Source organism: Daphnia magna, linkage group LG1 (assembly GCF_020631705.1).
Source record: "Daphnia magna isolate NIES linkage group LG1, ASM2063170v1.1, whole genome shotgun sequence".
NCBI classification, from domain to species: domain Eukaryota; kingdom Metazoa; phylum Arthropoda; class Branchiopoda; order Diplostraca; family Daphniidae; genus Daphnia; species Daphnia magna.
Window position 1 is genome coordinate 12,742,317 of NC_059182.1, and position 12,083 is coordinate 12,754,399.

General features: G+C 41.9%; 3 protein-coding genes across 7 annotated transcripts; 1 reads left to right on the forward strand and 2 right to left on the reverse strand.

Moving 5' to 3' along the window:
* Positions 1-862: 862 nt before the first annotated feature.
* On the reverse strand, positions 863-6,043 carry LOC116917517 (E3 ubiquitin-protein ligase TRIM71). 2 transcript variants are annotated; one of them, XM_032923026.2, is made up of 5 exons: positions 5,618-6,042; positions 5,150-5,268; positions 2,916-4,714; positions 2,422-2,844; positions 863-2,353 (listed from the first exon to the last, which is right to left on the reverse strand). In XM_032923026.2, exons 1-5 carry the CDS (start codon positions 5,630-5,632, stop codon positions 2,175-2,177), a joined length of 2,535 nt encoding a protein of 844 aa, XP_032778917.1. In that variant the 5' UTR covers positions 5,633-6,042; the 3' UTR covers positions 863-2,174. The 2 variants fall into 2 exon arrangements, with proteins under 2 accessions (XP_032778917.1, XP_032778920.1); XM_032923029.2 differs by lacking the exon at positions 5,150-5,268 and having other exon boundaries at positions 5,618-6,043.
* Positions 6,044-6,948: 905 nt separating this feature from the next.
* LOC116917542 (CCR4-NOT transcription complex subunit 10-A) lies at positions 6,949-9,952 on the reverse strand. The gene is made up of 9 exons (XM_032923052.2): positions 8,807-9,952; positions 8,537-8,739; positions 8,346-8,467; positions 8,171-8,277; positions 7,880-8,108; positions 7,655-7,806; positions 7,478-7,587; positions 7,335-7,416; positions 6,949-7,270 (listed from the first exon to the last, which is right to left on the reverse strand). The coding sequence occupies exons 1-9, from the start codon at positions 9,810-9,812 to the stop codon at positions 7,215-7,217; spliced, it is 2,067 nt and encodes a 688-aa protein (XP_032778943.1). The 5' UTR covers positions 9,813-9,952; the 3' UTR covers positions 6,949-7,214.
* Positions 9,953-10,515: 563 nt separating this feature from the next.
* LOC116917586 (superoxide dismutase [Cu-Zn]) lies at positions 10,516-12,047 on the forward strand. Of its 4 annotated transcripts, none has more exons than XM_045169862.1 (3): positions 10,516-11,588; positions 11,660-11,743; positions 11,813-12,047. In XM_045169862.1, the coding sequence occupies exon 1, from the start codon at positions 10,977-10,979 to the stop codon at positions 11,517-11,519; it is 543 nt and encodes a 180-aa protein (XP_045025797.1). In that variant the 5' UTR covers positions 10,516-10,976; the 3' UTR covers positions 11,520-11,588; positions 11,660-11,743; positions 11,813-12,047. The 4 variants fall into 4 exon arrangements, with proteins under 4 accessions (XP_045025797.1, XP_032779015.2, XP_032779006.2 ...); XM_032923124.2 differs by having other exon boundaries at positions 11,868-12,047; XM_032923115.2 differs by having other exon boundaries at positions 10,516-11,743.
* The last annotated feature ends 36 nt before the right edge of the window (positions 12,048-12,083 follow it).

The following is a 12,083-nucleotide window of genomic DNA, read 5'->3' on the forward strand; positions in this document are numbered from 1 at the left end:
GATAGAGGATTGAAACATTAGGAAAAGGATCGAGAAAACAAAACACGTAGGAACATGGGGTTTTGCATTAATGGTTAATCATTCTGGAAAAATAGGATTTAGAGAAATGCATCATTGAGGAAAATGTTTAGGAACTTTTTGTTAATTGAAGTAAGACAAAATCACGATCATATTTTTACGTAAATCGACGACACACGCGGTAACATACGTGTCAAAATTTTAAAATGGTTGGGTAGAAATTTTGTTTGGTTTTCACCATTTGGGAGATGAACAGTTTTGACCCGCATTTGAAAGGTTAAAAATGAGGACAGACATGTCACAAATAGTGTCTAATCTAAAAAATGAATCCCGAAAACTGCAACCAAGTTGCAGTTACTATTCCTGAGAGGATAATTGGCTCAACAAGACCGACATCACTTTTGAACTCAAAAAATAAGAAAACTGGGCTACTTGCACCCTCTACATTTAGTTGTAAACAACTACCCGAAACTACCGACAAAAGACAAGAAAAAAAAAAACAAGAAGAAAAGAAACGTTAAAAACACACTGGTTGTACGAATGTGAAGAACAACTGATTCTTCAGGTGATACCACGAGAGAGGTAGTTTTGTTTATCGTGAGGAACTGCCGTTGCATCGAAGGAGGATTCGATTAACAAAAGAACATAAAACATTCGAAAGAGGACATGATATAAAAAGTAAAATAAACGAAACAACAAATGCGTTTTGCCTTGCGAAAAGGAGCAAATATCCTGGTTTAGTTAGGAGGACCAAAAAAAAAAAAAATCGAGTGAGGTAGATCCATGGAAATGGTTAAATTTTTTAAAAAGAATATTGTCTTTCTTTTTTTTTTTTTTTCTTTTAAGGAAGGAAAACAGCACCAAACCTTCATAAGGAACTACAAGAGTTTGCACTCACTGAACTTGCGCACGCGTCACAATTGCTTTTGGAAACACTTGGTAAGCAAGCAAGTTGCCGTAAAAATTATTTTTAACTTTTTCTCGCAATCTCTCCTCTTTTTTTTCAAAAGTAAAATGAGAAAATAGAAACAAATGCTAATCAGTTAAACTGGTACGTGTCCTGTTGTTGTTTTCGCCAATATTTTAAAGTTTTACGTGGGGAGCTTGGATAAGCAAATTGAACGAGAAAATATACGTATTTATCGCTGCCTTCATCACAATAGATTTACGTATGAAACAAAACGAATAAAAGAAGCGACATTTTTTCACTCGAGTGAAATTACGTTATTACGTACTACATAGTAATTTTTTTTTGCACTGCTTCTTTTTAATTGTAAATTGGTCATCGTACTGAAATTCGGGTCGATTTTCGTAACGTCGAGCTATACGTATCTGTATATCATTAATGGGATTCCTTCATGCATTCAAATCTTTCTCGAGTCTACGACATAATTTCTTTTAAAAATTTCTCCGCCGAGACAATGGGCAAGTATCAAAAACCAAAAAAACATTCGCACACCCTGAGAGGTGCCCCGATATCGAAGGCCATCTGCAGTGCGAAAGTTTTTGAAAAACTGGGACAAGTCCTGTAGTGCTTCCCTGAGTCAGGCGACACGATTGAGAAGACAAACGATTTTTTTTTTCTTTCACGAAAAAAAAAAAAAAAAAAAAAAATTTAAATTAGAATAAATCTCATAGTAAACGTAGTAGTAGGGGACAGTCGACGGTTTAAACATGATCGACAAATAAAAAAGGAGAAAAAAAAAAAGAATCTATCTGAATGTAAAATTAGTTCTTTTGCGTTTGAAAATGCTTTTGTACTTTCAAGAGGAATTTTCGCGTTTTGGATTTCTAAAGTCTCGCCTATATAATATATTTTTATCCACAAGGGCTGCGTAACCTCTCCCTCTTTCTTTTTTTTTCTTTTTCTTTTTCTTTTTTACCGTTTCCTAGGGAAGTTGGGAGGGAGGGAAGGTCGTTTTCTACTACTTCGTTTTTGTTCTGTTCGGCGAGATTACTTATGCTATGCAGGAACATTGGTGGTGGTAAGCGAGAGTTGGTTCGCCCTTCTGACAACAACAAAAAAAAGGGGGTCAATCGCTGGGGGGTAAAAAGAAGAATGAAAAAAAAAGGAAATCTATATAAGAACATATCTTATATCATACAGGAGGAAATGTGCAAGGGTGGGAAATGTCTACGTAGGGGCTCCGAGTTTTTTAGAAGATCTGCACTCGATTGTTACCAAAGTCTACGATGATGATGTAGCCCTCAGGTGAAATGCAGACGCCACTCGGTCGATCCATTTGACCCGGTCCCGATCCCTGAGTCCCAAATTTGGTCAAAAAATTGCCGTTGGGTTGGAAAATTTGAACACGATGATTACGCGAATCGGCAACTGTTTGTCAATGGAAAAAATGATTTTAAAAAACTTTACGAAAATTGTTTCGCACGATTCCAACTTACCGATAATGTGACCTTCGGAGTCGACAGCGACGCCTTGCGGACGTAAAAATTGGCCATTTCCCGAGCCTTCCGAACCCAAAAATCGTGCCGATTGAAAATCGGGATTAATAACTAACAATCGGTGATTGTTGAAATCTGTCACGACTATGTGCCCCTCGTGATTGAAACAAACGCCACGGGGCGAATCGAAATGTTTCCAGAGTGTTCCTTCAAAGCCATACTTGTTGATAAACGTGCCATCTGCTGCAAATAGCTGGATGCGATGGTTTCGGGTATCCGAGACTAAAATCTGACCCTCAGCGTTGACGGCGAGATCCCACGGATAGTTGAACTGGCCGTTCTTGGTCCCTTTCTCGCCAAACTTGAACAAGAAAGTCCCGTCAAATGTGAAAACTTGAATGCGATGGTTGTCCTTATCTGCCACTAATAACGAAATTAAAACAAACAATAATGAAACGTTTGTTCCCTAGTCATAAGTAGTAATGTATACAAACCGATAATACGACCAAGATGATCAGAAGCGACACCAGCCGGCCGATCGAATTGTCCAGGACGAGTTCCAGGAGATCCGAAACGATGATGAAAGACTCCAGCCGAGTTGAAAATCTGAACGCGGTTGTTACTGCGATCAGCGATAATGATGTAGCCATCTTTATCACAAGCCACACCCCACGGACGGCACAAATCGCCTTCGCTCTCACCCTCCTTACCGAACGCTAATAAAGGCTGGCCAACAGTCGAATAATCTCGTCCACTACGGACTTTGACGGTGAAAGGTGATCCGTGGATGTGTCGACCTCGAATCAATACGGTGATGATGTGCCGGCCCTCCACTTGAGGTCGATAAGTCATGACGTAAGTGCCGTTCTGACGATCTTCCACATCGGCCCGGTAAGAGACCCCATTCGGTCCTTCGACGATGGCAACGATGGGATCACCTCCTACAAGACGTGGATCTCCTTGATGATCTTTGACGTGGACCGTCATGCAAGCTACGTGGTTACACAGAGCGCGTTTGATTCCGTCGCCAAAGGCTACAGATGTGGGACCAAATCCGGAACTGGATATGAGACCCAGGGAACAAATGGCCTGGAGTAGAGCGCCATCGGGCGGGTTGAATTGGATTATGTCGTCTTCTTGCGGTTGCAAACTGCTGCGTATTTGTCTTAAATGCTGAAATTCGATTAATGCTTTGTCTTTAGTGTGAAGAATCTCGACATCAGAACCGGATTCGAGGGCAGTTTTCAGCAATTCGGCCGTGGATCCCAGACGTAGCAAGGCCATACGTAATTCGTCCAGTTGTAAATGAAGAGATTTGCCTTTGACTTGTCGTATTTTCTCGACACGTTGCAACAGTTCCCGTTCCCTCTCTTCCAGTGCGGCCATATGACGGCGAGTGGCCGTTCGGATTTCCGTGGCAATAGCTTGAGCACGTAATTCGATTCGTTCCGCCATTTTGCTAGTCATTTCCATGCTTTCTTCGACGGCACGCATGCCCGCCTTAGCATCTGCTAACAGTTTCAAGCTAATCGTTTTGGAATTCTCCACAGCATCTTTGAGATAAATGAATGAATGTCCTCGATGGTCACGCAACGTGCATTCGGAGCAAATGGCCACCGAGCACATGTCGCAAAAGAGCCGCAATACTTCAGCAGGATGGATGTCACAGTAGGAAAATGACGGGCTAGAGAAGAGCGACAAACCGACGGGCAATCCTACAGTTTTGGATAAATCTTCCGTGAATCGCACGATGTAATGATCTTTGGTGAGACGGACGCGCTGATGGGCGCGAACGCAGCTGTCGCACAGCACTTCGTTACAATCGCGGCAACGTGACGATGCCACGGCTCCTTCATCGCAATTGGAGCAGATGTATGCCCGGCTGGGCACCATTTTAGCAGCGACTCCGACTGCGGTTTCGTAGCCACCACTTCCGCTACCGCCACTGACACGCTGATCCAGGACGGAAGGCGAATCATATTCTGGAACGTCGCTGACCACTTTGAGGATATCACCAATGAAGGAATTGGTAGGTAGAGTATCGATAGTTCCACCCTCGCCTAAATAGACTTCTTCCCGGCAGGACGGACACGGAAAACGAAGACGGCCAGCAACGTGGGCATCCAGGCAGCGACGGCAATAAGTGTGGAAGCAAGGTAAAACACGAGGATCGTCGTAACGGTTCAAACAGATGGGGCAATGTTGTGTCTCGGTTGGAGCGTCTGGATCGGGGAAGACGGAAGCCATTCTTCGCTGATCAATGCGATTAGCATTTCGTCCGTGGAAATCTGGCCTACACAACACAATAATCCTCTTTATTCTACATATACCAGATTGGCTCGTAGGCCCATTGTCAAAGTGCTGTAACGTCTAACGACAGTCCTACCCATTTGTCTCTGGACCCCCCCTTTCTTTCTTCCTCGACAACATTTTTTTTTAAGGTATGACAACATAACAAGAGGCCGTGCTCTTGTGTCTATCAATTGTCATCATCGTAAAAAAAAAAAAAAAAAGAGAAAGACTATAGGTTCTGTGTGTGTATATGTGCCAAAGAAGAGAGAAAAAAAGAGGGTTTCTGGTTTTTAGAGAAAGGGGGTTCATGTTGTTTGTTTCCACGGTTCCGTGACCCTCTCCCCCCTTATATCCAAGGGCGTTCTCCCTCGAAAAGTTGTTTACCAAAAAAAAAAGAGAGACTAGAGGATGTATGTGTGTGTGTCTAGATTCTTACCCGAGCAAGAGCGCAGCATCGGGTGGAGATGGTGAGGAAGAAGACACCATCACTCCACCCAGGAGGTCGCCTGGAGAAGCCGCTGGTGTAGCAGAAAGAAGAAGGGGACTAAAGTAGGCCTAAACACGAAGAAATGGAATACATTAAATGATTTCTAGGATAGCAGGCATTAAAAAAAACGAGTTTTTAGTTTCGCTAGGGCTTTTTTTTTTCTCTCCTTCGTACATAAATACACTGAAAATGTCGGTAGGGAGTGTGGGAAAGAAATGGGTAGGGTATAGAAAAAGGGGGTTGATATTTAGGGGACCTATGGTCGGAGGGGGTTCCGTACACGTAGGCCCGTGAGAAGAATGAAACCCTTCAGAACAATACTGGCATATACAAATATCAACTTTGAAACTGCAATAAACTGTACTATTTGATTGTTGTTATCGATCCTACGACATCTACATGTGCAAACTTGTTTACCTTGGTACGTTGCATGGCATTCGCCGAGAAGACCGGACGCGGTGTTCTTGGTTGTAAATCTATGAATGTGATCAACAGTCCACAGGACCGCACTTGTTCGGGCGTTTGATTACTGACCGGAAACGAACAACTGCTGTTGCGAGAAAAACCTTTCCGTTCACACTTAGCACACGAAACACGACTTCATCGATGTCCCAATGTTTTTACTGTTTCTTTTGTTTAACTAAAGATTCAGCTAATAATTCGGTCAAGTTATTTTCGTAACAGCGGAACGACCACAAAAAACCATACAACGACGAACTGCAAATTAAGAAGGAAAAAAAGAAAGAAGAAAGAGGGGGAAAAAAAGGAGGACAGAAAGAGCCAAACGTGTTTTTAGGCTTCCATTGCTTTGGAGAAGAAGTGGCGAACTAGTTGGGCCTGTAGTCCAAACAGCAGAACTTACCCAAACAACTTTTTAGCCGTAGGCCCCCTCGGGCTAAATCATCTCTCCCTTCTTCATCCCCCATTCGACGGAAGAGAATAGGCCCACCCCTCTTTTCTGGGCCCCCTTCCATCAGTGTTTCGCGATAGCTGCCAGCCGCAACCCGGCCTACCGCCTATCTCATGGCTCTATGTTCAAAGAAGGCCTGCTTTCACTTTTCCTTCCAAGTTTCAAGCTGTCGGTCGTCTAGCAGAGACACCATACGGAAAATTAGAAATCAGCAGGGATGAACTAAGATAGCTATGCAACACTTTGTTTATCTGCCGCTAGATGGTGATACTAAACCGAGCCTATTTTCCTGCAGTCTTAATAATGCACGTCAAATTGACCTTCGAACAGCTTCGACGGGATACGTGACCAGCCTTCAACCATTTAAGTAACTTTCGGGCAAAAACGGCACGTGGAGCAAGTCCTCCCTGACTATCCGAACAAACAAAATTCTTCTCCCTCTGCCTGCTCCGCCCATGCGTGCAGAGCGGCCTAGGGTGACATAGATGGAGTGCAGTCGGAAAATAAAAGAAAGCGAGAGGGGGGAGAGAGAGAGTCTCGTGAGAAAAGATGAGGCTCCGTGCTGTGAGTTCTTACCCTCCTACTTTCGATAACTCGGCAACGGACTAACAAATGAGTTTCAGAGAGAGTGGGGTGACGCAACGAGAGGGTGAGGGAAGCAGCTACACGTGCCGAATATGTTTCTCGTGCGTGAGCACTCGTGCACGGGTCCAGAGCTGACCTCACCAAACCCAAGTCTCACCCCCTTCACTCCTGTTGAGTGAGAGTGGAATCTCGTCTTAGGGTTATACTGGACGTCAACAGAGAATTTGGCCGTAAATAAAAACTTGCCATCGCATTGCATCTGTACTGTTTGGCTGTAAAACAGCCAGATGTATTATAAACATGGGTCATGTAAAGAGTGTCCCACATGAACGGACAAAATAAAAAAAAAATCTGTTATTCATTAATGTTGATATTAAACGGTATCGCAAAGACATCGAGGAAGAGTATACCATCACTGATTTCACTGTTGATTAGTGACCAGACTAATTAAACTCCATATATCCGACGTCTCTGTGATCCAACTGGATCGTTTCGTGTCAGTCCATTTCCAGTTTACATTCATCGATACTGTGGGCAATGCTGTTTAATTATATTTCGAGCTACTTCTGTTCGTCCTATAGAACCAACGTATGGTCAATACTAATTAACTGAAAACAGTCATTCAATAAAGCGACTCACCTGATTGTAATTCGACGTACAATGCCAGAGTGACCACTTGGATAGGGACGTCAATTCCGTGAGTTTTACTGGCGTTCCACAGCTGTGGATGAGATTTAACAAATAAGAACAACCTCCAATAACTTCACAAATGTAAGATATACCTGACGGACTAATTCTCCTGCCTTTTCGTATTCGCCTCGTAAGGCGTACACGGTACTCAGATTGTACTGGAGCAGCACTTTGGCCGTTTGTGTAGAGAGTGGAAACCAATCTGTTACCAAAGAATTTTAAGACGCTAAATTCACTTGATCTATTTGAAAATACAGTATGATGCTTACCTGACGTATGAGGCAAAAATTGTGAAGTTTCATTTTCAGTGGAGGAAAAATTTGAAAGCTTTGTCACGTTTTCTGGGTGTAGGTGAGGAACCGCTTCATTTATTCTATTCAAAAGAACTAGGGATTCAGCTGCATAGAGATGACCCAACAATCTGAAACATCAAATAAGTTTCAAGGTATATTATTTAAGCTTGTCGAACACAAAAGAAAAAAATTTATACATACTTGTGATTGCCGGATAAGTGTGGCTGTGTCAACAGCTCTTCCGCTTTGTAGAGAGACGTGAGGTAATCACCCAAACAGAGGGCGGCGTAAGAACTATCGGCGATTATAGTGTTCTTCAAATTACGATAGAATTCTGGTTTGCGTAATTTGGACAAGGTGCTCACTTCACTGAGTGTCACATTTAAATCCGGTTTTCCTTTCGAATCAGACTCTTCCTTACCACTAGCGTCTGAAAACAAAAAATGTCTACTTTTTTATTTCACTTAAGTATCATTAAAAACATGTACATACCTTCAGCACCTTTTGGTATTATCAACTTATTGAGTAATAGTTCCGCATTCCGCAGGGCTAAGATGCTGAACTCTAATGTAGGCACCGGAATGGCTGCATTCTCGGAACTGTCAACGAGCCCAAACGTCTCACATTATTAGCCAAAAATACCGTTTGTAAAAAGATTGTTGCAGACCTTTTGCAGTCGTCGTTGGATATCCTTGAAGACAACACAACTTTTCTGTGAGATGCGAATCCAGCGGTTGCCTTAACAATTTCTCGCTGTCGTTCGGTCAATCGAAAATCTTTTCTATTTTCCTGAACAAAATTTTAAACAAGCTGTAAAATACGGCAGTTACCCAGATAATGATAGCAAATATTCATTACAGGTTTGTGGACTTGGATACAACACTCGGCTAGCCGTAACCAGATCAACGGATCTCTGTGGTGAAGCTGTACAGCTTCGATGAGACAATCAAAGGCATCGGCTGGCTTACGAGCATATAACAGACTGACGCCTATATTATACAGAAGCTCATACTTGTAGTTACTTCCAATGGTGACCAAAGGTCGATTAGAAATTGGATCTCCTAGAGTTCGTAAAATAAATGATTAATACTGAAATTGTTTAGCAAGATGCAACAATGGTTAATATACCTGTCGACGGTTTCGGAAACTCGGCAAAAAGTTCACTACTTTTGTTAAGAGATTTTTGAAAATGAAGACACGCTAAGTTGTACTTGCCCATTGCGTGATAAATACAACCAGTATTGTTGTGATACATGACGACATCAGATTCCCCTCGTTCTTTGAAACGGCCATCGTCTTTGGGTAATTTCAGCTGTTTCAATGATTCGGCGTAATTGCCTTTGAAGAAAAGGGTTTTGCTTTTCAGACAGAGTGTGGCAGCGTTCTCGGGATCAATCTCGGTTAACAGAGCCAATTCTCTTTCGGCTTCTTCTATCTGGGAGAGAGACAGATTCGCTCGAATTTTCAAACGCTGCAGTCGAATCCGCACACCAGGTGGAATAAGCAATTCATCACCAAAACTGCTTTTAAGTTCTTCTTTCCCTTCACAATCCTTTTCTTTATCACGCTCCCTCTCTAGAGGTAGAGTAGACTTAAGTTTTGCTCCATGACTCAGCAAGCTTGTTTCCATAAAATGAACCATATCAAGAGTTTTAATGGGGAAATTCAGGCGAAGGAAGACTTCTGCCAGCAGGAAACAAACCTGGCGAGCTAAGCTCTCATCTAGTTGCTCCACTAGAGAAAATATCTTTGTCAATATTTGCAATGATTTAGGATACTGTCTGAGACAATATAATGTGACAGCTTCATTGTAAAACACATAACACTGATCAACATCCACCAAGGATTTTGGTTCTTCTAGATTGCACTGCAATTGTTTGGCGATAGAAGTGAGAGCCTTCCGGAGTTGGCAAATGTTTGTCAGTCCTGCTTTAAAACAATTCACTATGGCTTTGTTATGTATAACTTTGGGGTCTTGTGGACGAGAGGATTCCAACTTTGAGAGAAGCTGGATAGCGGATTCATAATTTGTCTTTTCGAAGTCCAGTTGGGCGCTCAAAGCCAAGGCTTTTTCATGTTCGGAAGCCTGTGATGAATTTTCAGAAACCATATCGTAATTTTCTAAATCTGCCATTATTTGCGTAATTCTGAAAACAAAGGCAATTTCGTCAAATATTACTTTCGAGCGGCCAGCCAAAACTTTAAGATGAATCAACTAATAGCAACTGTAGCAAATTTTCACACCACTACAATTTAAGTTAGTCTGCAATAGAAGTGGTGGTTCATAGTGTTAAAGTCGATCGCTAGATGACTGCGTAAGGGCGGAAACTTTTATTTATTTATTTTTTTTAAGTATTGAGCGACTTTTGACACGGAGGCGATCGCGGATGAATTAATAACCCTAGCAGTATTAACTATTCTTTTTTTATTGGCGACAATAATTTAGGTATTATTTTATTGGTACACAAAAAATCACATTTGCAGACATCGCGGAAGGCAACACGAAGCGTTTCAAATATTTACGAAACCAACCAGTTAGCCGCAGAAGCAGAACATTAAAAAAAAGATGGAAATTCAATAAAACGTTAGATTTGCCATAAGTATAGACTCCCTGATTTGCATTGTTTCAAGCAGTCTTTGCGTATGCTGCGGTCTGGTGATTAGCTGTACGATTTTCTTTACCTTTACCTTAACTCTGCCCTTACCAAAAAACCGTTGCTGTTCTTCACTTCAGGATACCTCCATACGCGCTTCTTTAGTCATTATTTATGATGTTAAGATTTATAAGAAAGTCCTTCGTAAATCTGAGCCAAACGTTTGCCGAAAAGACGAACATTACCAATGGAAGCATAAAAGATCCCTGGTAGTGGATAATTGCCTACGATTATTCAGTTTCATAATTGCGGTCCCTAGTAAAACACACCGATAGAAAATCGAAACAAAACGGTTTAAGGAAAACATTTTCTTTACGATGAAACATATTTTCCTTGTTTTTTTTATCTTGTTGCTTGGGGCAGAAAGATGTATCGCAATGTCAGTGAAAAACAAGTGAAAGGGACATCGTTCACCCACACACAAAAAAACAACCTGGTGCAAATTCCAGTAACTGATGGATATTTACCTTAGGATGATTTCGGAGGTTGGAGAGCTTAATTGCGGCTACCTGTGCTCAATCAATGGCCTATATAAGAGGCAGAAAACCATTCATCTACCAGTCTTCTCCACCGTCTTCTCCCAAGTACCAAATTTGTTGGTCGCTCCCTTGCAATTAGAACGGAACTAATACATTAAACACAACATGAAAATAGTAACTGAGTTTTTTGCTTGCATAATTTTTTTGACAGTGTTGGCTGTATCCTGCCAGCCAAAAGAACTTAATGCCCGAGCGTACATGGCTGGAAAGTCGCCTGTTAAAGGTGTTGTCAATTTCACCGAATCGGCGTCTACAGGTGGCGTGAGGGTTTTCGGTCGAATCACAGGATTGACGCCAGGCAAACACGGTTTCCACGTCCATCAGTATGGAGACATCTTCAACAATGGATGTGACTCCGCAGGGCCTCATTTCAATCCGACTAATGCACTTCATGGTGCACCGCAGGACAGCCCTCATCATCGGCATGCTGGCGATTTGGGCAACGTGATCGCAAACGATGATGGGATTGCAAACATTGACATATTAGACAATGTCCTGAAGCTCCGCGGCCCAGATTCCATTTTGGGACGGTCCATCGTCGTCCATGCCAATGAGGATGATCTCGGCCGCCAAGACAATGAAGAAAGCAAAAAGACAGGCAATTCTGGACCTCGTCTTGCTTGCGGCATCATCGCCATTGTTCCCTAAATTCTAGAACAAAGTATAATTATTTGAGTTAGTGCGTCTCACATGATTAGTTGAACTTTTAATGTTGAGGTTTGTTGGTCGTATCATAAATGGCGGGCACTTTTTTGTTTAGTTTTTTGTTTTTAAATGTTATCACGTAGTATAAGATTTGGCGGCATGGACACCACGAGCCTCATGCATGGGAAACAACGTGAATTGAGGACTGAGACAAATTATCCTAGCAGGTGAAAGAGGCAACTTTCTAGTATCAAAATATTTGTTGTGAAAAAATTTTTTCAATAAATTCATGGTAGAAAAACTATCAAACATGGAAAACACACAATTTGTTTTTTACTTTTTGGCAATCAGAATGTTGTTTTTTGAGACACAAAGCACTTCTCCCCTCAACTGAACTGAATATCAGAAAACGGCTGAAGAAACATACTTTCTACGAAGGAACAACCAAAGTTTTTTATATAACTTGTGTCCACATCGAGGCCATACCTGATTATATGAATTCGACTTGAAAATAAATACTGGTGACACTTGTGAGTTGTGACACTCGTCAATTGTAAGCAATGTACA